Source organism: Pseudorasbora parva, chromosome 1 (genome assembly GCF_024679245.1).
Source record: "Pseudorasbora parva isolate DD20220531a chromosome 1, ASM2467924v1, whole genome shotgun sequence".
Classification (NCBI taxonomy): domain Eukaryota; kingdom Metazoa; phylum Chordata; class Actinopteri; order Cypriniformes; family Gobionidae; genus Pseudorasbora; species Pseudorasbora parva.
Window position 1 is genome coordinate 69,877,063 of NC_090172.1, and position 27,678 is coordinate 69,904,740.

Consider the following 27,678-nt stretch of genomic DNA (forward strand, 5'->3'; position numbering starts at 1 on the left):
AAGAACGCATTTGGGTTAAACAACCCAATCATTAAGTTAAAATGACCCAATCACAATCACTGGGTTAAAACAACCCAATCACTATTATAAATAATATTGGTGTGTATATGTCTTCAAGACAGCGGCCGATTGCACAAAACTAGGATAAGGGATGAAGTCAGGATATCTCAGTTTATCCGCTAATATACAGTTATCTTTCTTTATTGTTCTTGGTGTGAGAGTGCCTTCAGGGTAGGTTTACACGACAGCGGTCTACTACATTTTACACACAGATGACGGATCATCAAGATATCCCGGCTTAATCCCCTATCCCAGTTCTGTGCAATAGGCCCCAGGACTCATCAAACATGTGAAGTTTGGGGCAGAGCGGAAATTATATGAGTTACAACAACTTCCTGTTTCATGGCGAAACATTGAATTTTGTGCGGCCGCAACGGACACGCCCTCCAGCGAAAACTCGAGAGCTTTGCAATTTAACTTCACGAAAGCCTTTAGATTAGACTGACCAAATATGACATAGATCTGGTTAAAACTCTAGGTGGAGTTCATTAAAGTACAACATCTGGAAATTTGCAGAGAAAATTCTAAATATTTTTGTAGTTATTGCGCTGTTATATGTGTGATCTGTGTATGTTTATGACCTCAAAAATGTGATTAATTTGAGAGAAGAAGAAGAATATACTGAGCAATCACACCGTCGGTGCTCGGGCCCTTTTGAAAGACTCATTTATCTCTATATTTATATTGTAATCATTATGTTCACGATTTGTAATAATTACTTCAACAAACGGGTTGTTTTTGCTTAAATGAATACACAATATTATCTGACATCTTTCTGTAAAGCTAAGGTGAGAGCATATGTATTGTGAAAAGTGCTCTATAGGAATGATTATGTGAATCCAACAGAAAATAAACACACCCTTTATACCTGTGAATTTAACAGTAGATTCAGTCACACACCACCCCCCCCCACACACACACACACACACATGTTGGTCTATGTGGTTTACAGGGACTCTCCATAGGCGTAATGGTTTTTATACTGTACAAACCGTATTTTCTATCCCCTTACACTGCCCCTAAACCTACCCATCACACACACACACACACACACACACACACACACACACACACACACACACACACACACACACACACACTGTGAGTTCTGATGACGGCTGTGTTTTATTGAGGTCATAAACTAATGGCAAAGTGAAAGTAAACAGGGAAAAACGGGAGCACATTTGCTTCTTGCTGTTTTTTTAATTATATTTAAATATTAGTTACTGTGATTTAACGGACGAGTCTTCATCTCTGGTGAGTTTCTGTTCCCTCATTGAATACGATTATTATAACTCTCATATTAATCATGTGATAAAATCCCTCAGAGTCTGTTTAATTTGAGTCTGTGTGTGTTTCCTCAGGAATGATGTCGATTATCATCATCACTTTACTGATGAATCTCCTCATAGAGACTTCTGGTAAGAACAGGTTTGGATATAAGGCTTAAATATTACACACAAGCCCGATGAAATCAACAAATGTTCAGTTTGTATATGTGAACACTTTCTGCTGGTTATTACCATGTGGCATGGTTCACAAAACCGACGGTTCGGTTCGTATCACGATTTTAGGGTCACGATTTTCAGTTCTGTATGGTTCTTGTTGTTTTTTCTTTTAATGGTTAACTCTCCAGAAATTTACTTTAGCATATGATATATAGTTTAATTATCCACAATTTAAGATACAGTATTTAAAAAAAAGTTTCCTAACTGGCTGTCTCCTACTTACATTGTCCAACACATTGGAGTAACATTTTTCATGTAATCATGTCAATTTTGATCAGAACAAAGCATGTGTGTTTGGGACAGAGGGGAACACGATCACATTTGCAGTAGAAATAACTAATGCTGCCCATCATAAAGCCCATTATAAATTAAAGCAGGAGAATGACAGATTTCAGAGGAGAACACCAGAAAAGGTGACAGAATGGACGATATTTGTCTATATTTGCAATACACAAGCCACGGTTCAGCTGCGCGAGACAAACGCTCACCCTCCAACTCCGGCCAGCCCTTCTTATCTCTCCCACCTGCCATTTCTACATGTGACATGACTTGCAGACTCCACTTTTACTGTCTTTTACTTCTTTTACTGTATGTACACACACATCTCTTATTTCACACAAAAAGGACACCCACTGTTTGAGGTAACTTACACTAGGCTATATTGTGCATGTGTCGAACCGTGAGATGCACATGCTCCAAACCGAGACAAGTGAACCGAACGGTTCGTGTTTTTTTTTCATGTAATGTGCGTCCTCTAGTTATTACTGCACTGGATTAAATATTACACAGGCATGGGAGGTTACTTAGAGTAGGATCTTTGAGACACCATCTCAGTTTCACAGAGTCTAAAGTGCAAAAATATCCCTGTTTAAACATTCACTGTTTACAATCCTTGCATGTATGTCTAATGTGTGCAAAACTACAGCAGATTTAGAACCACTATAACAATTAAATATTATATAGGCAGTATATAGGCATACCAGGATCAGGGTCAGAACTGAACTTTTCCACTGATTTTGTAATGCTGTCGATAAACAGAATATATTACAAACGTTTGTGTTTGCGGAGTGTTAGGGGTTACAGTTTTGACCCATAGACCAGATATGCGAAATGAAGACCAGGAGTCAGGATGTTCAATCATCGGAGAGAATTTTACTGAAGAATAGTTTGCAGTTTCATCAGTAGAGTCAGCTTCAGAGTCTCTCAGGGCGGTGTCAGGCCAGACTCTACTCTACACAAAATTACCACACCAGTTATACCAATTTCAAGGGCATGATTTATATCATTACAAACACGTGGAATATTACTGATTGGCATAAAGTCTAAACAATGTGTCACACGAGAATAGATAGGAGATCTTGTTGTTGTTAATCAGGATGTATACATCAGACAATCCCAAGATTGGGGTAGTGTTGACTTCAGGGGAGTCCTAGAAAGACGCCAAGAGGTCTAGGGTGTGAGAAAAGCGGTCCAATCCATAGACCTGCACAGAACATGTAACACACACACACACAAGACTCTAGGGCACATCTCTCCTCCAAGGTTAGCGCAGCAGTGAGCTTATCAACAGGACAAGATATCAACACCACATGACAAACACATCTCCAGAAAGAAAAGTATGACTAATATCATCTACTTATTCTATAAAGAAATATAAAGACAAAAATGTATTTCTATCAATGGGAAAAATCCCACTATATAAATGGGAAGAAATCAAAATTGGGAGACTCAAATCCTCCCACCCCTTCCTGTCCTGGGGTTACTAACAACAGGCAGGATTCACCTCTTGGAAGTTCTAACTTTCTCTCCAAGGCCCTGTTGGTCAGGACCCAGAGATAGAGGTCAGGCTATCTATGTCAGGGCACATAGATAGGGGTCAGACTGTCTTTGTCAGACCGTCTCTGGAAAGGAAATTAGACACCATACAGCAGACATAGAGTCAAAATCATATTAAATAATAGTTAAATGTATTAATGATCACATAAAATTGATTGTCAAAATAATTCATTATTTTGAAAGGATAATAACTGATTATTTAATTCATGAGGTTATTAAAAATCATTCAAAAGGATAAGATGCATATGATGAAGATGCATATGATGAAGAGGCAAGGGTGTCGGCCCACTCCCCCCTTCAATCCCCCGTTTTAAGACCAATGTGGGGTCCAATACCGCCACGTCTGGTCTACAAGTGAGGTCTCTATGGAAGGTTGAGTGGTGACTCATGCTTCCCTGACGGGTCACACTTGTCTCTTCACCTCATCACGGACATGCTGGCCACTAAAAAGACCATTCCCCATTCCGAGGCTCTCACACCTTCCACTCACATTAGGGGTACAACATGTTTCTTTGCCAGTTTGCTTCTCAGATTGTTCGTTAGTGTCAGCATCCTCCTGTCCTCCTCGGCAGGATTCAGTTTGCTCCTCGGCAAGAGGACCTGCACAGATAGAAAAGACTAAAACGAACACACACATCCAAACAGTTATGTCAACGGTTAGTTTGAGCATGTGCAGATACATCAAGGCAGTTGCATCTGCAGTGCAGTTCTTCAACTGGAAAGCCTTTACCCATCTGGAGAACAAATCAACAATCATTAAGATGTATGAAAAGCCCCCACTAGGGGGTAGAGTGAAGTCAATCTGAAGATGGGTCCACGGACGCTGGGGACATGGGGCGTGACCTAAGGGGATATTTAGCTTAGCTGAAGAATTAACCTTAAAGCAAACTAAACATCTGCAAAAATCCCTGCAAGAAGCTCTCATCTCCGGCCACCACCATGTTTTAGAAATCATTGCATATAGTTTCTCAGGCCCAGCATGTGCCAACCCTTGATATAACGACATGAGCTCGGTTCGAGCAGAAACAGGGCAGACAAAACGTTCATTGAGTTTCCAAAGTCCATCTGAGTTCATCAGTGCACCAAGTTTTGTCCATTGCTCTGTTACTTCAGGATCTTTATCCTGTGCATAAATGTCTCGGGGTGGCTCACTCTCCTGGGGAGAGATAGCCATTACACTCACGCATGTCTCTGTCTGTTGTGCAGCCAGCCTGGCAGCAGCATCAGCAGCTTGGTTGCCCTTGGATTCTGGGGCGTTATCAGTAGAGTGTCCTGTTCTTTTGATAACAGCTCCTTCTGCAGAAAAATCACAGGCAGACATGAGTTTCTGTACCTGCTTTTGATGAGAGATGGGTAGGCCAGGGGTGGTAGGGAACCCCTGTCGTTTCCACACAGGTCCGAAATCATTGACCGTCCCGAAGGCCTTGCCGTATTGAAGTGTACGCATGAGAGTGACCAGATCTGCCACCTGAGCCCCTCCCCCTGAAAGAGAGTCACATTCAACAGTCTCATAATGTTCGTTTACCACAGCCCAGCCTGTGGAGTGTTGTCCTTGTTCATGAAAACTGGACCTGTCAACAGACAAGTTCATGGCATCAGATAATGGTTCGGCATGGAGAGGGCTCTGGCTGTCGTTCTCGATCAGATGGACACAGTTGTGGGCAGTTCCTTCTTCTGGAAGCAAGGAGGCAGGGTTTACAGCATTTTCATTGTCAATTTGAATTTCCACATTCTTACTCAGAAGAGTGGTTTCCCCCTTTGCCCGTCTTTGATTTAAAATAGAGCTCAAGCAAGTGTTTGTCAATAACTTCAAAATCTGATGTATTGTGTGCAGTATCACCTTTTGATGTGTCACAGTGTCCTCCGTGGTTTTCACAGCCCATTCTGCACAGTCACATGTCAGCAGGCAGGGGTGCTGACCTGCCATAGAAACAGGAATAGGAGCAGAATAATATCCTACCATTCCATAGGAATTTCGGCCTGGAACTCTCTGGCCGAGGGCAGCAGAGTATGATCGGGTTGCCACCCATGTCCAGAGGTGAAAAGTTTGGCTGCTGTCAGCATGTCTCAGTGCTGGGGAGGAAGTGAGAGTTTCATTGATACTCACGAACACCTCCTCCATCTTCTCCGTCCAGTCGATCAGGTCGGATCCAGGTGTGCCCCCTTTAAGAGATTCTGTGAGGGGTTTGGAAAGTTCAGTTTATTCAGGAACATACTGGTGGCAGTAATTCAGAAGATCCATTACCTGCCTTAGACCAGTAACCATGTTTGGCTTTGGAAGTTCGACGATGGCTTTGACTCTTTCTGGAGTGATTCGTCGGTTGTGCACCCCGACAATCTGCACTAAATAAGTCACTTCGGGCAGTGCCAGCTGTGCCTTTTTCATGTTGGCTCTGAATCCCCCGTTTTCCAGGGCATTCAAAACAGTTCGTACAGCAGTTAAATGTTTGAATTTGCTTGGGCTGGCAATCAGAATGTCATCCACATATTGTAGGACAAATGATCCATCATTTTCAAAAGTCTTTCTTACCGGATCAATGAAGGATGCCAGTACCTAATGAAACAGGGTTGGAGAGTTGCAGAATCCTTGTGGCAAGCGGCACCATGTCCATTGGCGACCCCTGCAGGTGAAAGCAAACTTTCCTGGGTCCTCATTGGCTAGAGGGCAAGTCCAGAAAGGGTTAGACATATCCAATGCAGTGAAATAACAGTGTTCAGACCCTATTTCATAAAGGATCATGGCGGGGTTCGTGACAAGGGGGTACATCTTTTCGGAAGCTGCATTTAACGCGGTGAAGTCTGTTGTGAGACCCCAAGAGTTGTCGCTCTTTTTCACGGACCATATCGGTGAATTTGTCGGAGAGGTGCATGGTATTATGATACCCTGTTTGCATAATTTGTCTACCACACTCTTCGCACCCTCTCGAGCCTCATTTCTTAAAGGGTATTGTCGTTTGGCTACATGCATGGGTCCTGGGATGCTCAGTGGCTGAACTTGGGCAAGTTCACAATCAAATGTATCTTTTGCTCAAACATCAGGAAATTTAGAAATCAAAAACTTCCACTCAGGTTGAGTTTCAGTCTCTTTGTCAACATCAGTCACTGCGCATCTCTGTTTACAATGGTGGCCAGATTGAGATAAGGGAAGCACGTTCAGGCTGCCTGTGCCTGATTCAAGGACAATGGAACAATCACAATCTTCAGGCTTACAGTTTACAGCACAGTAAGTTTCATAGGCTATGCGAAAATGGTCAGCATTTTCTAAAGGGCTTTCCCCTACTCTCTGTTTGACCTGGGTTACACTGGTCCAGGGGTATGACCCCTGACCTAACATTTCTTCAACCTCATACTTGTAAGTGGTGTAGGCCTCGCAGTACTCAGTCCAGTCTGAAGGAACGAAGGGGTGGGGCCTAATTGTTTGTACAGCTTTCAGTTTACTGGTAGGGATTAATCCTTCCACCAGTGCTTGTATGTCAGCAATGCCCAGATTTTGTTGTCTGGCAATGGCTTCTATCTTATCCCATAAAACTTTATTTGGGCTGTACAGTTTGAAAGGTTCTATCCCCACAAGCAAACTATTTTTCTCAGCTGGGGTTAGTCTGGTCAATGACCTATATTCATGCCCAGCCCCCATTTCAGTGTTCTGGTCGTCCCACTCCGAATGTCGGATTGGGGCGGCAAAGACTGTTTTTCTGGGTTCATATGCCTCAACAGAGGACAATCTGATATTCTTGACCTCTGTGGTTCATTTACTTTTTGCTTGTGCGGAAAGAACCTCTGGGTTGTACGGGGGAGGGATTTCAACCTGTGCATTCAATATTGGGCGTTCCTTTTCATGCGGTCCCTCCTCTCTGTTATCAGGAAGTGGGGCGGATCCCTGAGTGGGGGCCACCTGCACTTCCTGGTAAGAGTCAGTCGGGATAGAGGGAGGAAGAGACCTGGCAGCATTTTCTACTTTGTCACAAGACTTTCCCAGCCCCTTATTAAAACCTCCCAGATCATGGCCCACCTGCACTTCCTTTAATTTTGCTATTCTGTCACGTGCATCCAGGTCATGCCACTCATTAGCCCCATTAGGGATTGATTTCATTGGTACGCCTCCCATTTTACAGTGCGCGTAAACGGCTATAAATTTGGGTTTATCTGACGCCTATTTTGTTTCTAAACAATCTTTTCTTGATCACAAAAAAGGTTTTTAGCAACGTAAGGCAATGAATCTTATTTTTATCCTCAAATTAGTTTTTAATAGAATAGAAGTCAGTTCTACTCATGAAACCTCAAAGTAACTTTTTACTCCTGGTCACATATCCTGGTCCTTACCAATTTGGGTCTTATTTTATTCTATTTGGTATCGTTCCAGATGCACCCCTGGCAAACAACTCCTGAATCTATTTTACTTGTTTAAACAAGGGGATCCCTTTATCTGAATGGAAGAGACTGGCGCAGGTTTGCGATGCCTACTGGACTCACACACCGTTCCAGGGACGTACTCCTGTAGGGGTAGTGACTGCACTCAATGCCCACCGGGGACCCCTTTCTTAAGTACGCTTCAATGCACTGCCTTCTACCGTTAACCGTAACGATGCCATCAGCGACTTTTTTTTATACTATCACACAAGTATAATTAACTCCTCACTCCTATCGAAGTGAAGCTCTCTCGTTCCCCTTTACCAATCTTCCATTCAGATAACCTTATCCAAACAATAAAATAAATAAATACTACCTTATTTGTTGTTTTGTCAGAGGTGTCACCAAGGAATTATTGCCCGCATCCTCCACCAAAAACTGTTAGGGGTTACAGTTTTGACCCATAGACCAGATATGCGAAATAAAGACCAGGAGTCAGGATGTTCAATCATTGGTGAGAATTTTACTGAAGAATAGTTTGCAGTTTCATCAGTAGAGTCAGCTTCAGAGTCTCTCAGGGCGGTGTCAGGCCAGACTCTACTCTACACAAAATTACCACACCAGTTATACCAATTTCAAGGGCATGATTTACATCATTACAAACACGTGGAATATTACTGATTGGCATAAAGTCTAAACAATGTGTCACGCGAGAATAGATAGGAGATGTTGTTGTTGTTAATCAGGATGTATACATCAGACAATCCCAAGATTGGGGTAGTGTTGACTTCAGGGGAGTCCTAGAAAGACGCCAAGAGGTCTAGGGTGTGAGAAAAGCGGTCCAATCCAGTCCATAGACCTGCACAGAACATGTAACACACACACACACAAGACTCTAGGGCACATCTCTCCTCCAAGGTTAGCGCAGCAGTGAGCTTATCAACAGAACAAGATATCAACACCACATGACAAACACATCTCCAGAAAGAAAAGTATGACTAATGACTAATATCATGTATTAATGATCACATAAAATTGATTGTCAAAATAATTCATTATTTTGAAAGGATAATAACTGATTATTTAATTCATGAGGTTATTAAAAATCATTCAAAAGGATAAGATGCATATGATGAAGATGCATATGATGAAGAGGCAAGGGTGTCGGCCCACTCCCCCCTTCAGGAGAAACTGCATTTTCTTTTAGTCTGACTATGAATTAGTTTATTGATTGTTTACGCATTAGAAAATCATGTCTTCACATTGCTTATCTTCGTAGCATGAACAACCAAAGCTTTATTTAAATTGGGAATAAATTGTAACCTGCTGAAATTGAGCAAAGAAGGTTCCAATGTTCAGAATGTAAAACTGTTCAGGTAAAGCTTGGGAAAAGAGCACTTTTATTTGCTCATAAACGGCCGCATCACGTACCGTTCCACTGAGCTGGCGAACGATCTCAGCTTCAGCGCGGATAAGGAGCTCCGTGGTCTCAACTTGTGTCCAGTTTGAACACTCACTGCGTTTAAAACACAGACTAGCTCTTCTGGCACTGCAGGGTTGTATTATTTTATTGGGGACACTAAAAATATGATTAAAGTTATTCAACTTATTATACAAATAAAATATATGAATTAGGTCTTATTTAATTCTATAAACTATAATACTGATCTGCCAACATTGTCGCTATATGATAAATTAAAATAAGCTGATAACATTACTGTTTACTCCAGTACGACTGTACAGCCAAATCTAATTTTGTCGCAATATTATCCTGTTTGACACTGTGAAGCTGCTTTGACACAATCGTGATTGTAAAAGCGCTATATAAATAAAGTTGATTGATTGATTGATATTATTTTAATCGGAATGACAAAAAAGTGCAGATGTAAACATGGCTATCGTCAATAAAAGAGCCGCACTTGATCCAGATCAAGTTGATAGATTAGTGTTGCTCGTAGATATTCAAATATATTTGAATACATTGCTTGATATTTGATATCGGTTCGAATTAGATTTCTCTAAAAATGACAGCCCTACTTTACAGTGACTGATTCTAAACACAGCTGCCAGAATTGACTCAAAACGAGCCGGAGACAATTGTGCCCACATCGTAACCGAATCCTAACAAGTCCCAGAAAATTGTCCTTTGTAGAAGCATACACTTCTTGGCATTTAGTCTGAACCCCAACCGCTTTATGTGGGTGAGGATGACATCTCGATGCCGAAATGCCATCTCCTGAGACTCTGCTAGAATCAGCCAGTCGATGATACTGTATAAGAGGAGCCAGTGCTGCATCCATGTAGTTTATAAATGTGGGAGGGGATAATGTTAAGTCAAATGGAAGAACCCGATAGATACTGGTATACTTCTGAGCCGCAGCAATGCTTATGTGCCGGCATCAGAGTCCTGCAGCTGGTGTCAGGACGGCTTTCCCAAAGCCTTCCTGAAAAGAATGAGGTCTTCATTTGGGGAGGCTTTGAGCAAGAGTGTTGCTTTGACCCCCAAGTGGCTCGGAAGCCTGAAATTAAAACATATCTATAGCATGTTACAATCTGTGTTTCTCTCAGTGTTTTTCAGTAACATTTAAAGATGATGTAATAAACACCAAAGGTGCAATTACATTTTTTGTTGCTTTGCAAAATTTTGCGGGTGAAATCCAGTCAGTCCAATGGGAATCCATGTGATCAGGAAATATGGTTGAGGGCAAATTTTGCTCGTATTCAAGTTGGTCGCTTACATAGAAAAGAAAGCTGCTTGGTTTGAAAGTGGCTTAAGTTTGATCTATGCTTCCTACGTCACTATGTTATTGACAATAGACAATGGAATTGCTTTGCATGTGAAGTATTATAAAATATGCTGCAGATTTAGAATCACTGTGACTAGTCAGTAAAGTAAATAAAACAGTATAAACACTGCGGTTCGGCTGTGTGTGGGGTGTGGAAGGAAGAAGACGGGGTTGGCTTGACTGGGACTCGTAAATTTTTATTCAACTCTTTCAAGTTGTTACAAAACAGGCGCACATGGGCGCACAAACTCAAAACACTCGATGTGGCTCGCTCCAGTTCACTCTTGTTTCTTTCCGATTCTCTCTCTGTCTCTTGCTCCCAAGCAGTCGTTACGAGATCCCAGTCCAACTGTCTCTCCTCTCTCTCTCCGGTCCGCTTTATGCAGTCTCTCCACGCCAATTACTGCAATTAGACACAGGTTTTATTCATCTGCACTTGACTTACGCTCGGCTCTGCACTCTCTCCTTCCACAGACTCCGCAAACCCCCCCCCCCCCCCCCCCGCCACAAACACATGTTAAATACTAATGTAAAGTATATTTCACTGGGTGTGTCTTTCTCTGTCTCTCAGAGTCGTTCAGTGTTGTAGTTCCTGGTGATCAGATAGTGGCTCATGTCGGGTCTACAGTCATTCTGCCCTGCTGGATCTCTCCTCCGGAGAACGCTGAAGCTCTGGAGATCCGCTGGTACCGTCATGACCAGTTCAGCAACCCTATTCTCTTCTATAAGCATGGCAAGATCCAGGATCTCCAGGAGGAATCATTCAGGAACCGAAGCTCACTGACTCCGCGCTCAGATCTGTCTGGAGGACTGAAGGATGGAGACGTCTCTCTACGGCTGGAGAAACTCAGGATTCAGGATGAAGGCTCATTTAATTGCTATGTGAGTGGAGATAGTGCATATGACAGTGGAGAGATGGTTCTCAAAATCTATGGTGAGTCAAAAACTTAAATTCATGTTTTTATGGATCCTTAAAGGGGACATTTTATTGCAATGGGAAAACATAATTACATAAATGTGGTGTCGCAAGCAGCGGGGCGAGGGACTGCGAGAGCGGGCCGGTGATTAACGTTCAACAACATTTATTAAAAATAAATAAACAAAATGAAAGTAAAACCGCGGACAGCCCCTCACGGACGACTGCCCGCAAACACACACAAAATAAAACGTGGGCAGCCCCTCACGGACGACTGCCCACAAACATAAACAAAACTAAACATAAAATTCCAGGCCTGGTCCTCTCTCGTCTTCCGCTGTCCTTGCTCCTCCTTATATGCTCCCGTCACATGGCCGCGAGACGAGACCGGTGTGCCACGCAGCTGGCACTCGTGAACGTTAATCACCGGCCCGCTCTCGCGGTCCCTCGCCCCGCTGCTTGCCACACCACATACCCCCATCGCCCCTCGCAGGCCGGGGGGCACTCCCGAGACGGCGCTCTACTCCCCCTCCCCCCCTCTCCCGGGGGGGCCGATCACGGCGGCCGCGGCACCTGGGGGTAAGGACAGAGAGGCGAGAGAAATGTAGACGGGAGCACGAGGAGCCCACGGAGCCCGCGGACGAGAGAGGGGAGAGAGGGAAAAAAGAAAGAAGGGGGAAAAAAAAAATTCTGGTCCGGTTCCCAGACACACTGCCATTCGGCCCTCCGCCCGCCGAGAGGCTCTTCCTCGCGGTGCTGTGCGATGGCACTGGACGCCTGGTGGGCCGCTCGATCCTCCTCCGCCCCCTGGCGGCCGGCGGTGACTCCTCCTTTCGAGGGACCCGGCAGCGAGCCCCGCGCTCCCTGCTCCTCCCCTATCAGGCGGATGGCAGCAGGCTCCGGCCCCCGGCAAGCGCGGCGACTCCTCCGCTCCCTCTCGGACGGCAGCCACCCCACCTCGACCCAGGGGCACGGGAGCGAGGTCTCTGTCCCACCTTTCCCGCTCCAGCACCATAGCCTCGGGCAGCCCTCGCGGTCTTTCCTCATCCGCGCTGCCCGAACTCCTCAGCACCGCGATCCCCCTCAGCAGCGAGGGCTCTCCGACAGCGCGTCCCTCCTTCCTCCCGGGCTTCGGCACCAATGTAATAAAGTTCGTAGATGGGAAGGAAGGAGGCGGGAACCGGCGAACGTTTCAACAACATTTATTAAAAATAAATAAACAAAATGAAAGTAAAACCGCGGACAGCCCCTCACGGACGACTGCCCGCAAACACACACAAAATAAAACGTGGGCAGCCCCTCACGGACGACTGCCCACAAACATAAACAAAACTAAACATAAAATTCCAGGCCTGGTCCTCTCTCGTCTTCCGCTGTCCTTGCTCCTCCTTATATGCTCCCGTCACATGGCCGCGAGACGAGACCGGTGTGCCACGCAGCTGGCACTCGTGAACGTTAATCACCGGCCCGCTCTCGCGGTCCCTCGCCCCGCTGCTTGCCACACCACAATAAACTTCCAAAAGAATGAAAGAATCAGTGGTTAAAATGATTTGTAACATTATTCCTCATTAGTACAACCATAATTGTTTGTTGTGTTTTTTTCCTGAACCATACAGTTGTGCATTTCCCAAAAGCATTGTTCCTTTCGAAGTGAAACTTAGATGGCACATCTTTGTGTTGACGCTGGAACTGAATACACCATGCTGAAGTCATGCCTGTTCTACTAGGCTGTGAATATGCATAAACTAAGAGGGCATATCACTTAATTTACTCTATGGAACTAAGAAAGAGTCAAGAGTGCATCAATACCAAAGAGTGCATCCTTTGTGAAATATTGCACATTGGTATTACACCCTAAGCCAATGTCCACAGATGATTGAGCATTCCCCTACCTACACCCTGTTCTGAAAAGGTCTCAGCATAGAGCTCCAAAAGCAGCGCTATAATGGGTATACACAGCAAGGGGGATACACACCTCAGCAAAGGTTACATCATTGGCTTCTAAGGAGCATCTGATCTAAGGGAATATGTGAGGTGTTAAAGACCATCACCTCTTTTCTTAGGCTGAGAGTACTTAGAAAGACCTCTATGAATTTTCCCAGCACCATCCTAACAGAGGTGCAAAAGAGTCCAGAGGGTGAGGTCACAGCATCAAGGAGGATTTATTTTCCTGATCTGGGGAATTTGTAGGCCAAGTTAACGCCTCAAACTGGTTGTTGTGCTCCTCAAACCATTCCTGAAGCATTTGTGCTTTGTGTCAGGAGCATTATCCTGCTGGAAGAGTCACAGCCACCAGAATACCGTTTCCATGAAAGGTTGAACATGGTCTCAGCAATGCTTAGGTAGGTGGAGCGTGTCAAAGTAACATCCACATGGATGGAGGACCCAAGGTTTCCCAGCAGAACATTGCCCACAGCATCACACTGCCTCCACTGGCTCGCCATAGTGCATCCTGGGGCCATGTGTTCCCCAGGTAAACCACGCACACACACCCGGCCATCCACGTGATGTAAAAGAACACGTGATTCCTCAGACCAGGCCACCTTCTTCCATTGCTCCATGGTCCAATTCTGATGCTCCCTAAAGGTCAGTGGCTATGCTGCCCCATACGCAGCAAACTGAGATGCTCTGTGTATTCTGACAGCTTTCTATCAGAACCAGCATTAACTTCTGGAGCAGTTTGAGCTCCAGTAGCTCGTCTGTTTAATCGGACCCCACGGGCCAGCCTTCGCTCCCCACGTGCATCAATGAGCCTTGGCCGCCCATGACCCTGTGGCCGGTTCTCCACTGTTCCTTCCTTGGAGCACTTTTGATAGATACTGACCACTGCAGACCGGGATCAGCCCACAAGAGCTGCAGTTTTGGAGATGCTCTGACCCAGTCGTCTTGCCATCACAATTTGGCCAAACTCGCTCAAATCCTGCTTCAAACACATCAACTTTGAGGACAACATGTTCACTTGCTGTCTAATATATCCCATCCACTAACAGGTTATTTACTTCTCCTCTCATAATGTCATAATATTTTCCACAGATCTATCAGACACATCAAATCCATGGAAGGCTCTTTTCTTCACCCTTCTCATTTGTGCTCTTTTGGGTTTGGTTGGGCTGATCCTGTACAAATACAGACACAAACTTACAGGTACAATCAGGAAGAAAGATTTCAAAAGAGTTCAGGAGGTTTCAATGTTTTATTCATCTAATGTGTTTATCTGTTTTTCTTGCAGAAAAGAAGCCTGCAGATCAAAGTAAGTAACATGAACTCACACCATTAACATCTAAACACAGTCATGAATAGTTTTTGAGACCATTTGGTGCACAAGAAAGACAGAGGAGTCCGCTAGGTGGAAATACACACAGTACTGTGTACAGTCGAAGAAGAGTGTGGAAAGAGCTATTCGAAAACGTTCTTTATTCCAAAATGGATTAAATTAATTATTTTCAGCAAATTCTACAAACAGTGGCAATGTGAAAGAAGTTTGTTTAGAATCTTTGCAAATGTGTTAAAAATTTAAAAAAAACTCACACTCACAAATCCACAGCCTTTGCTTAATACTTTGTTAAAGCACATTTGGCACAGATTACAGCCTCCAGTCCTCTTGAGTTTGATGCTCAAGCTTGGCACACATATTTTTGGGCAGTTTCTTCCATTCTTCTTTGCAGGACCTCTCAAGCGCAACCAGTTGATGAGCTGTGTCTGGTTTCCTTCTTTCAGGCCAAAGAGTTCAATTTTTGTTTCATCAGGCCAGATAATTTAGTTTCTCATGGTCTGAGAGTCCTTCAGGTGCCTTTTGACAAACTCCAGATGGGATATCATGTGCCTTTTCCTGAGGCATGGCTTCTGTCTCTCCCACACAGGTCTGATTGGTGGAGAGCTGCAGAGATGGCTGTTCTTCTGGAAGCTTCTCCTCTCTCCACAGAGAAACACTGGAGCTCTGTCAGACTGACAATCGGGTTCTTGGTCTCCTTCCTGACTAAGGCCCTTCTCCCCAGATCGCTCAGTTTGGCCGACAGCGGCTCTAGGAAGAGTCCTGGTGGTTCCAAACTTCTTCCAGGTACAGAAGAAGGAGGCCACTGAGCTCATTGGGACCTTCAGCTGCAGAAATTTTTCTGTACCCTTCTCCAGATCTATGTCTACAGATAATTCCTTGGACTTCATGTCTTGGTTTGTGCTCTTATATGCACTGTTAACTGTTGGACCTTATACAGACAGGCGCGTGCTTTTCAAAATCATGTCCAATCCACTGAATTGACCACTGGTGGACTCCAGCCAAGCTCTAGAAACATCTCAAGGATGATTGGTGGAAACTGAAGCAGCTGAGCTCAATGTTGGGTGGCATGGAAAAGGCTGGGAATACTTGAACAAAAAACTTTTTTTTAAATAAATTTGCAAAGATTTCAAACAAACTTCTTTCACATTGTCATTATGAGGTATTGTTTGTAGATTTTTGAGGAAAATAATGCTGTAATAAGCACTGGAATAAGGCTTATAACAAAATGTGGAAAAAGTGAAGCGCTATGTGATAAAGTTCGTATTGTGAGGAAGGAAGAGGACACGGGGGTCGGCTGGACTGTTGACGCTTCTTTTATTATCTTTCTCAGAACACAGCAACACACTCAGGCGTGTGACTTTTCTCAAACTCATAAACAGTAACACTTCCGGGTAACAGCACTTCCGGCTTCCGGGTCAAATTAGTCTCTTGTGTGGGTGCGCGTCAACAGTCCCTCTCTCTCTCCCTGGTCTCTGGTTCCGCTGGCGTTTTATCCCCTCTCCGCGCTCATTACTGGAACAAGATACAGGTGTTATTAATCTGCGTCCAACCCACTCACTTACCGCTCGTCCCGCGGCTCTCTCTCCCGCTGCAGACCTCGCTGAACCACGCCCCCCTTGCCACATACCCCCACCGCCCAACTCAGGCCGGGGAGCCGTCCGGCCTGCAGCCCCCCCCCCCCCCATTTCTGGAGAGGAAATCGGCCACAGCCATCTGAGCACCCGGCCTGTGGACCACCTTGAGCTTAAACGGCTGAAGAGCTAGATACCAACGGGTGATCCGCGCGTTGGTATCCTTCATGCGGTGGAGCCATTGGAGAGGAGCGTGGTCCGAACAGAGGGTGAACTCCCGCCCAAAAAAGGTAGTAGCGGAGGGTGAGAACGGCCCACCTGATGGCAAGGCACTCTATTTTGATGGTGCTGTACTTAGCTTCTCTCTTGGAGAGCTTACGGCTAATGTACAGCACCGGCCACTCTCCCCCCTCCACCTCCTGGGCCAGGACCGCGCCCAGCCCCCTGTCCGACGCGTCAGTCTGCAACAAAAAGGGGAGAGAAAAGTCAGGGGAGTGTAATAGCGGCCCGCCACAGAGAGCAGCCTTAACTCGGGTAAAAGCCTGCTGACACGGCTCCGTCCACTGGACCGTATCTGGTAGCCCCTTTCTAGTAAGATCAGTCAAAGGGCTGGTGAGGTCCGAATAATTTGGTATAAATCGTCTGTAATATCCCGCCAGCCCCAAGAACTGCCTTACCTCCTTTTTGGTCTTGGGTCTCGCCTCGGACAGGTTGCAATCGCGGCAGTCTTATCAATTTGGGGACGCACCTGTCCATGACCCAAGTGGAAGCCCAGATACCTTACTTCCACCCGCCCAATCGCACACTTCTTTGGGTTGGCCGTGAGCCCCGCTCCCCTCAGCGACCTCAGGACTGCCCTAACATGCTGCATATGGCGCTGCCAATCGTGACTGTAAATCACGATGTCATCCAGATACGCAGCAGCATATGCGGCATGGGGACGCAAAATCCTATCCATGAGTCGCTGGAAGGTAGCAGGTGCCCCGAACAAGCCGAAAGGAAGCGTGACAAATTGGTGTAATCCAAACGGCGTGGTGAAAGCTGTCTTTTCTTTGGACAATGGAGACAAGGGGATCTGCCAATAGCCCTTTGTATAGCCCTTCGACACTGCGTTCACATTGCGATAGTCCACACAGAACCTGACCGAGCCGTCGGTTTTGGGGACCAAAACTATCGGGCTCGCCCAGTCACTGTTGGACTCCTCGATTACTCCCATGTCGAGCATTGCCCCTAATTCCTCCTGAACCACCTTTTTCTTGTGTTCAGGCAAACGATACGGCCGGCTGCGAACTACCACGCCCGGCTCGGTCTCGATATGGTGCTGAATCAAGTCGGTACGTCCCGGTAGGGGCGAGAACACGTCGGCGAACTCCGCCTGTAGTTTTGATAAATCAGTGAGTTGTAACGGTGAGAGGTGATCTCCACCAGGGGCCAGCGTGACCGATTGTGCTTTAATGCTCGCCTCTGGCCCGAGATCATCCTCTCCCCCAATCACCGTTGCCAACAACACTGATTCCACCTCATCCACTTCTTAAGCAGGTTGAGGTGATATATTTGACGTACCCGTTCCTATCGGATCGTATCACTTCATATTCGAGCTCTCCTATCTGTCGTGCGACCTCAAACGGCCCCTGCCACTTTGACATTAATTTCGAACTCGACGTAGGGAGTAATACGAGCACTTTCTCTCCCGGTGTGAATTTGCGTAGCTTCGTACCCCTGTTATATGACCGGCTTTGGCGGTCCTGGGCTTGTAACAAATTCTCCCTGGATAGCCGCCGCAGTGTGTGGAGTTTTGTTCGCAAGTCCAGCACGTACTGAATTTCGTTCTTGGCCAAAGAAGGTCCCTCCTCCCAAGTTTTTCGTAGGACGTCCAGCCTTTTGGGGTGGCCAGTGGATTCACCAACTGACATTCCGGACAAGACGCGCACCACCTGCGCACATTGTCATGAATGCCTGGCCAAAAAAATCGGGTCATGAGGCGATTCAGCGTGGCCGCCTGTCCCAGGTGGCCTGCCATTGGATTAGAGTGAGCCGCCTGGAAAAGCATTTCCCGGCGGCTCTTTGGTACTAACAACTGGGTTGTATCTACCTTTGTCTGAGTGTCTTGGGTCACTCCATACAACCGATCCTTTATTATGGCAAAATACGGATACGAGACAGGCAAGGCAGGTTGGAGAGACTGGCCGTCAATCGATCGGACCTGCTGGAAGGCATTTTTGAGGGTCTCATCTTATGACTGCTCCAGAGGACAGTCATCGCGGTCCGAGAGAATCAGTCTCTCAATCCCTTTCGTTTCCTCTGCAGCCGTCCCCAAGGGTCCCGTCTCAGTCTCCCCAAGCTGCACTCGCGCCGCCCCCCTCCTCGCCTTTTTCTCCCAAGCGGAGGTGTGGACTAACCGCGACCTCTACATTATGCTTTTTCCCCCGAAACTGTATCGTGACTGGGACAACCGGATATTCCACCACATCCCCGTGCACACACCGCACCTTAACCATGCGGCTTGTATCCAATGCCCCAGGCTGCATCAGGCTTTGATGGATCAAGGTTTGGTTACATCCTGAATCCACCAAGGCCTGATATGTACCCCCCTTGATACTCACAGGAATTTGGTACTCTCCCGCTTGATCGGGGGTGGTCCGCTGGATGTTCGGGATCCGGATCATTGTTCCGATGTCCATCATTGGACATCGGTCCACAAAATGATCCGGATCACCGCACCGCCAGCAGGCCAGCCCAGGCCTACCCGCCGCCCCTGCGGCGGGGAGTGGGTTGGAGAATGAGCGCGGGGAGGGGGTGGAACCAGAGCCATTGTCACCACCCGCCCCCAGCGGCCCCGCCCCCCTGGGCGGAGCCCGCGAACTCCCGGACGGTCCTAGGCCCATCCCACCCCGGCCTCTGGGGGGGACGCGAGGAGGGCCTGGAGGGCGGGACCTGGGGAGAGGGACAGGGCGAGAGGGAGAGACAGAGGGGGGAGAGAGAGAGTGAGAGGTTAGCGGGGGCTCGCCGACCCCCGGGCACGCCACCAGGTGGTCCTCCGCCAGGTGGATGGCCGTCTCCAGCGACGTGGGCCGGTGGCACTGGACCCACTTGGCGGTCTTCCTTGGGAGCCGAGCGATAAACTGCTCCAGCACCACCAGATCGATGACATGGTCCACGTCGCTTCCGCCGGCCAAGAGCCATCTGCGGCACGAGTCCCGGAGCTGTTGGGCCATTGCGAAGGGTCGGCCGGCCTCGCCCCATTCCATGGAGTGGAACCTTTGTCGGTGCTGCTCCGGGGTCCGGCTGACCCGCTGAAGGATGGCCCTCTTCAGGTCGTCGTATTTCAGGAGGTTCGCCACCGGCAGCTGTTGTGCGGCCGCCTGGGCTTCTCCTGATAGCAGTGGAATGAGGCGCACCGGCCACTGTGCCCGGGGCCACCCGCAGGCCTCCGCGGCCTTCTGAAACAAGTCTATGAAGGCCTCCGGGTCGTCTTCTGGCCCCATTTTGTGGAGGGGCACGTGTACCGGTGCGCTGGCCAGCCCGGCGGCCTCGGCGCGAACCTCCCGATCCATCCAGCTCCGGAACCTCTCGCGGTCCTCTTGCTGGCCTCGGACAATCGCCTCAAAGCGGCGCTCCTGATCTGCCCGAAGGTCCAGCATCGCCTGGTGTTGGTCTTGGTGGAGGGCCGCGAGGGAGGTGATAATGTCCGCAAATGGCGTGGCGGAGGGCGTCTGCATGGCAGCGGCGCGGTCCTACTTCCTTCCCGGGTTTCGGCACCAGTGTGATAAAATTCGTATTGTGAGGAAGGAAGAGGACACGGGGGTTGGCTGTACTGTTGACGATTCTTTTATTATCTTTCTCAGAACACAGCAACACACTCAGGCGTGTGACTTTTCTCAAACTCATAAACAGTAACACTTCCGGGTAACAGCACTTCCGGCTTCCGGGTCAAATCAGTCTCTTGTGTGGGTGCGCGTCAACAGTCCCTCTCTCTCTCCCTGGTCTCCGGTTCCACCGGTGTTTTATACCCTCTCCGCGCTCATTACTGGAACAAGATACAGGTGTTATTAATCTGCGTCCAACCCACTCACTTACCGCTCGTCCCGTGGCTCTCTCTCCCGCTGCAGACCTCGCTGAACCACGCCCCCCTTGCCACACGCTATGAATACTCTCCGGATCTAACTGTAGATGTCTTCAAATGCAAACTGTAGTTTCTTCAAAACATCACATTGCTTGATTTTTTATTTTAGGTGTGGGAGGTGTGGGAGAGATAAATATAGAAGAACTGAGGAAACATGCAGGTATGATAATCTCATTTACACATATTTCATAATGCATATTGGAGCTGCATGATTCTGGATAAATTGAGACTTTTTGTTTTAAATAGAGATCAGATTCTCCTATGATTAAGAAAAATAAACAAAACAACATGTAATTTACTACAGTTTCTGATAAACTCTTATCCCAGGTCTTCTGTGATCATCTGAATGATTGTAAAACAGGGATAATGATGCTGTGTGTCTATCTATACACCACATTGGCTCTCTCTGGGTCAGAACACAGATCTGAATGTTTGCTGTGATCGGACTCCTCAAAGGTTTAATAGATGCTGGAGAATCGCTGTCATGTAGGAATGAGATCGCGTGGGAGTTTGACTCGAGATTGTGATTTTTCATTAGGGGGGGGGGGGTATGGGCTGTACCGAGTCTTTCCTGAAAAAAACAAGCGGCTGGAGGCGTATCGTGTGGGAGGAGCTAAAGAATGACGAGGCGTATCGTGTGGGCGGAGCTAAAGAATGACGAGCACGCAGCTACTGCACGAGAGCTTCTGAAAACCGACATCTTCATGCGTGGAAAAGAAAACGTTACTCTAATAAACCATGGCTATCAATCAGATTCAATTAATACAGATATGATCCAGAATCAGATCTGGAGGCTGAAATAAACTGAACAGGAGAAGCAGCAGCAGCAGGACGTCCGTCTCTGTGGTATGGACTGTATTTAGTGGCCTGTCAACATTTGTGTGTGTTTACTCGCAGTTTATGAGGACATGATTCGGTTTATGGACTATTGTATGAGACTAAACCTTAGCAGTAGCAAGCAAAACGGTTTTGCACGTCAGACTGTGTTAAAGCATTACATAGAAAAAACAATGGAGTAGCGCATTTGAATGTGTTTTGTGAGAACGCTAGGTTTATGTTTGGGTGGTTTTACAATAAACAAACTGACACCTATAGTGGTCAGCTAAACAAATGTATTTAAACACACACCATAAGTTACATTGCATGCTCCATTGATAAATTAACTATAATCGTGTTGTTTACTGATGTTTACTCACGCGACGATAGCCAACATAATAGACACCGCCTGTTTCCAAAGCAGGACCGCACAACCTTTATTGTCACCGCTCCATCAAAAACACATTTCTTTGGAAATGTTGTTGATATGGTGAAGTCGTGAGACAGCAGTGAGTTTATTGTTTATGGGTGCTGTGCATTTGCTTTCTCGCTCTAGTCACGCGTGTGTGCGCGCGCACTCTTCCGGGAGAAGAGCTGTCCCCTGGAAGGGGTATTTTTGACACAGAAATACTCCATCAAACGTCCAACATTAGTTTTTGAAACTTTGTCTATATTTAGGATGGGAATCCAAGTCTTTAACAGTGGAAAGCTCAATGCATGAAACAGCATTTCACCCCCCCCCCCCCCTAATTAATCATGCAGCTCTAATTCATATGAGAGTAAATATAATCTTACACACACGTTTGAGGATTAATTGATGCTTTGTTTTTTCCTCACAGTTCAGATCACTATTGACCAGCATTATGTATCTCCAGATTTGATTGTTTCTAAGGACCGTAAAACTATGAAGGAGAGTGACAAATATAATCACACTGGAGAGGGATTCCCCTTGAAATTATGTGCATTTGGAGCTCAGAAATTTACTTCTGGACGTCACTATTGGGAGGTTTCATTGGCACGAGAAGATAAATCTCCTAAAGACTACTGGATAATTGGTGTGACGAAATATGAAAATTTTAGTTCAAGAGTCAGATCTGCTGTAACTCCATCAGACGGTTTCTGGTTCTTGTGTTCAGACGGTCCTAAAGGCTTTCACACCAACACTGATCCACCAGTTAAACTCTCACTGACGCCGAGACCTGAACGACTGGGAGTTTTGTTAGATTATGATGACGGTCAGCTGTCATTTTACAATGTCAAAGAGAGGAAACATCTGCTGACCATGAGCTCCAGATTCACTGGGTCAGTCATAGCTCCGCTCTTTAATCCAGGAGTAGACGATCAGAGTCCGATAAAAATTCTGGATTGTCCAAAACCTGTAGAATCTCCTGTAGAGTCCAGTCAACCTTTACTGGGTAACAGCTCAGAAGTCCCACCGACCAATCCAGAGAGTAGACAGAATGAAACACAGAGTCTACACCGGATGAAAAGCGTCGAAGGCAAACGGAAACCAGTATAATCAGTGATGCTGTCTACACTGGATGATGAACGACAGTAAACTGAAGCTCTTCTCTACTTCTGATGTACTCCACACACACACACACACACACACACACACACACACACACACACACACACACACACACACACACACACACACACACACACACAATAAGGTCCATTGTCTCTTTTAGCGTAGTGATGTATGAAAGCTCACACAACTTTCAAACAAAAGCTCATGTGTGTCAGTGCACCGATTTCATCTTAAACTTAAATAACGAGCAAAATCATTTAACAACAAATGTGAAATTACGTTTAGATAGATAATTTTACACAGATGGACACTTTGTAATACATGTCTTTTATAGACTATACTGTAAATTATATTGAAGTACTCTTTAATTGTTGATCTTTGATTATTATAATAAAAGACTACAATAAATAAATACATCTTTTTCAAAGTGTTTTTCTTTAAGATTAGCGATCTAGAGGAGAAAAATCACCAAATTGGTTTGGGTTGGAGCCGTCAGCTGATTGGCTGGTGATGGTTTGGGTTGGAGCCGTCAGCTGATTGGCTGGTGATGGTTTGGGTTGGAGTCGTCAGCTGATTGGCTGGTGATGGTTTGGGTTGGAGCCGTCAGCTGATTGGCTGGTGATGGTTTGGGTTGGAGTCGTCAGCTGATTGGCTGGTGATGGTTTGGGTTGGAGTCGTCAGCTGATTGGCTGGTGATGGTTTGGGTTGGAGTCGTCAGCTGATTGGCTGGTGATGGTTTGGGTTGGAGCCGTCAGCTGAATGGCTGGTGATGGTTTGGGTTGGAGCCGTCAGCTGATTGGCTGGTGATGGTTTGGGTTGGAGTCGTCAGCTGATTGGCTGGTGATGGTTTGGGTTGGAGTCGTCAGCTGATTGGCTAGTGATGGTTTGGGTTGGAGTCGTCAGCTGATTGGCTGGTGATGGTTTGGGTTGGAGTCATCAGCTGATTGGCTGGTGATGGTTTGGGTTGGAGCCGTCAGCTGATTGGCTGGTGATGGTTTGGGTTGGAGCCGTCAGCTGATTGACTGGTGATGGTTTGGGTTGGAGCCGTCAGCTGATTGGCTAGTGATGGTTTGGGTTGGAGCCGTCAGCTGATTGACTGGTGATGGTTTGGGTTGGAGCCGTCAGCTGATTGACTGGTGATGGTTTGGGTTGGAGCCGTCAGCTGAATGGCTGGTGATGGTTTGGGTTGGAGCCGTCAGCTGATTGGCTAGTGATGGTTTGGGTTGGAGCCGTCAGCTGATTGACTGGTGATGGTTTGGGTTGGAGCCGTCAGCTGATTGGCTAGTGATGGTTTGGGTTGGAGCCGTCAGCTGAATGGCTGGTGATGGTTTGGGTTGGAGCCGTCAGCTGATTGACTGGTGATGGTTTGGGTTGGAGCCGTCAGCTGATTGACTGGTGATGGTTTGGGTTGGAGTCGTCAGCTGATTGGCTAGTGATGGTTTGGGTTGGAGTCGTCAGCTGATTGGCTGGTGATGGTTTGGGTTGGAGCCGTCAGCTGATTGGCTGGTGATGGTTTGGGTTGGAGCCGTCAGCTGATTGGCTGGTGATGGTTTGGGTTGGAGCCGTCAGCTGATTGACTGGTGATGGTTTGGGTTGGAGCTGTCAGCTGATTGCTGGTGCACTGGTGCTTCCTGTTTATGTACTTATGAAAGAGAACTTACGCCAACATATACGCATATACATATACATAACTGTACCCAGGTTTTCAGTCTCAAGTGCAGCACATCCTATGAGACGCTGATGCTCTCCAGAGCAAGACAGAACATCAAAGACTCAGTTTCGTGTGCCACCTTCCAAGCTGGAAAGAGAAAGTTTCCTTCTTAACTTACCCATCATTGAGTCGAGCCGAATCTACCGACTCAAAGACATTGTCAATGTGGGCTTTTGGAAGGGTAACACACACCTTAAGGTGCACACTCCCGAGGTGGTCGCTTACCATGACAGCAATACACAGCTGTACTTAGCCCCGAACCTGCACGTGTACCCGGACTAAGGACATTCATTCTCTCTGCCCTAGCAAGCCTTTCCTCAGAGACAACACCGAGGGAATCTGCAGACTGCAACCTTTGATGAGTGACACCCGCTGCCCTACCGACGCCATGCCTTGTATCCAAGTCGCAGAGAAGCAGGCAGAGATCGTAGATGACAGTTGGCTCGTCAACACTTCATCTACGACCAGCATAACACCGCCACCTGCATTAACCTGCTTGACCAGAGTATGTGGATCCAAGTACCTCGAGGGGCCATCCTCCACCTGGATGATTTGGCCTTGTACCATCTTCCGAGTGAAGAGTATAAGTCAGAACTAGAAATCGCAGCCTTTTTCAAGGACCACAACCTCCCCCCTGACCCAGAATTAGAATGGTGGATTGAAAAGGGGGGGTCCCAGCTCATTGACATTGCTCCCCTCGACACAGCCCTCCAAGCGTTGTCCTGATTACCTATCCTGAATACCTCACCTGTGGTCCAAACCTGGACCGCCGCTGACACTGCCCTATGCATCTCTATGATCATCAGCGATACCCTCACCTTGGGCATAGCCTTCCTCCTGTACAGGAAATTCAACGAGATGAGGACCTCCACAGCCAAACTCACGACAGCTGTGTCGGAAGGTCTCTGATGGAAACCCCGGATGTGTGTGTGTGTGTGTGTGTGTGTGTTGATTTAATGTCTTTATATGATGTATTAAATTAGCTAGGATGATTCACTGCATGTAAATCAAAGTCTGTATGCTATTAACTGTGTACGTCCTGTATCTCTGTACTCTCAATACTATCATGCACGGTATTGTTACAATCACAAAAACCCAACGGTACTGAATCTCGTGGGCAAATTACCACTAGATGTCTAGAACTGAAGTACAGCTCTGTGTGAAGAAACTCATGTGCTTGAACCCATAAACCATTTTGATTAAGTCATAAGCTCGGATGGAGCTCAATAGACAAAGCAAGCCTTGTGACCCCTCCTTCTGCTGATTGAATCATCTTAGCCCATCTCAGACCTATAAAGGCTGAGCCTGACCACGGACATTTTGCATTTTCATCAAACTTGAGAAATGAACATCTGAACACGAGAGGCGCTTTCCGCCGAGAGGGAAAACCCCCGGTGCGCCTTCTTCACGAGAGAGAGACCCCTTTCATCCATCCAGAGAGAAGAACAGCAATTGCGCCCGAAAACTCCTCCAAGAACCCCATCTGAGCTTCACTGCCCTGAAGAGACTCTGAGAACCACAACCATACACACACCTAAAACCAACTTAAAGCAAGTATTTTATTTCGCAATCAAACTGCGTCTAAAGGTTGTCATCCTGTTCATTCCTGTTTACGGGAATAGGAATTTTATTGGGGTCGCTTGTAAAGAACTGTGCGATAAAATTCTCTCTCTCTCTCTCTCTCTCTCTCTCTCTCTCTCTCTCTCTCTCTCTCTCTCTCTCTCTCTCTCTCTCTCTCTCTCTCACTTTTTTATTATTCGTTAAGTTTTGATTTTTCCCTGTATGTTATGTATATTACCTACATGTATGGATTACATGAATCGTAGTTTATATACTCTAGTTGTTCATTAAAACCCAATAATTTCATTGAAGTGAATCCTTGTTGTTTTGTTCATAGATAATTGTTATTTGTTCATAGCCCCTATGGTTTATAAATGACAAACAACTAATATAACCGTGGCACACACGCCACTAAAGTAACCAAAAACGCGGGATAACAAGGAGAGGGAGTAACTTAAAAGAAAGAACAACACCAATGGCTCACTCAATAGTAATTCACCTACACAATTTCACAACTTGAGTTTTACAACACTGTACAGGACTAAAATTACGCGGATCAGTCTCTAGTTCTCTCCCTCTCCCGATGACGTGCTTCTGCTCCTCTTTTAAAGGGCCGCCGCACCGCCGTGACCAACCAGCGGTCTCTGACGTCACGTCCAATTTGGGCGAAACAGCCTATCAGAAACAGAATAGGAGGGGAGACAGTCACAGATGTAACATCCTCACGATGGCTCCCTGTAAACATGTGACTATGGTGGCTGGTGTCTCTATTTTCACGTTGCATGTAATGGAATCGCCAATAACTAGGGCACTTTCAACAGGATCCTCAGTGGGTGCGTCACTGAGTGGGAAGAACCTGTTTACCTAAAGCTGTTACATTCTCACTACTCTCACATAAAGCCTGGATGCGTGTCTCTAAATCTGAAATCTTCTCCGTCAGCCAGATTAATTCCTTACATTTATCACATGTGAAGCCCTGTTCGCCAATGGAGATAGATATGCTAAACATGTAGCATGCAGTGCAGGTGACAATGACAGGAGAAGAAGACATGGCTTACTGTATTTGTTGATGAATCCAAAACTTATCACAGTTGTCTGATGGAGTCTATTTAATAATCCAACTCACCACAGTTGTCTAAAGAACTCAGAAAACAGGAGAGCAATTGATCAGGAGCAATCAATTAGCAAATCGTCATTGGCTTTTTTTTAACAAATAATGATGTTTCTCATTTTAAGTAACTGGATACATGTATCTGCTAAACTTAACCTGGCTCTTACTGTAATAGTAATTTTTCAATCTCAAACAATCGACTGCATACATCAGATAAGATGTACATCAGATAAAATGTTTGTGTGTTTGACAGCCCACAACCCATGACAGGTTGTGATTATTCAAAGAGTTTCTCTCATTGTCTTTTGAAACCAGTTTCCCTTGTCTTTCAAGAGATGAGTTTTAGAGCTTTGCCTAAAGAAGCCAATACAGAGGTCAGATAAGATGTAGACATCAGATCATATGTAATGTGTGTTTTCATGACAAGCTGTAATTTTCCATAGAGTTGCTCTAATGTCTTTTGAAACTGGCTTCCCTTGTTTCCCAGAGATGAGTTTCATAGCTTTTAGAACAACAATCCTTCAA

The 27,678-nt window shown here is 46.3% G+C and overlaps 1 protein-coding gene across 1 annotated transcript; it reads left to right on the top strand.

Annotated features, from left to right (window-relative positions):
• Positions 1–1,201: 1,201 nt before the first annotated feature.
• LOC137076888 (butyrophilin subfamily 1 member A1-like) lies at positions 1,202–23,074 on the top strand. The gene is made up of 7 exons (XM_067445203.1): positions 1,202–1,317; positions 1,425–1,481; positions 11,109–11,471; positions 14,487–14,597; positions 14,680–14,703; positions 20,531–20,581; positions 22,077–23,074. The coding sequence occupies exons 2-7, from the start codon at positions 1,427–1,429 to the stop codon at positions 22,754–22,756; spliced, it is 1,284 nt and encodes a 427-aa protein (XP_067301304.1). The 5' UTR covers positions 1,202–1,317; positions 1,425–1,426; the 3' UTR covers positions 22,757–23,074.
• The last annotated feature ends 4,604 nt before the right edge of the window (positions 23,075–27,678 follow it).

Bases quoted from the DNA above. Each gene is read 5' to 3' on its own strand.
- LOC137076888 (XM_067445203.1), top strand. From the start codon at position 1,427: ATGATGTCGATTATCATCATCACTTTACTGATGAATCTCCTCATAGAG. The intron at 14,598-14,679 runs GTACAATCAGGA...CTGTTTTTCTTG, and splicing joins ATACAGACACAAACTTACAG to CAGAAAAGAAGCCTGCAGAT. The intron at 20,582-22,076 runs GTATGATAATCT...TTTTCCTCACAG, and splicing joins AGAACTGAGGAAACATGCAG to TTCAGATCACTATTGACCAG.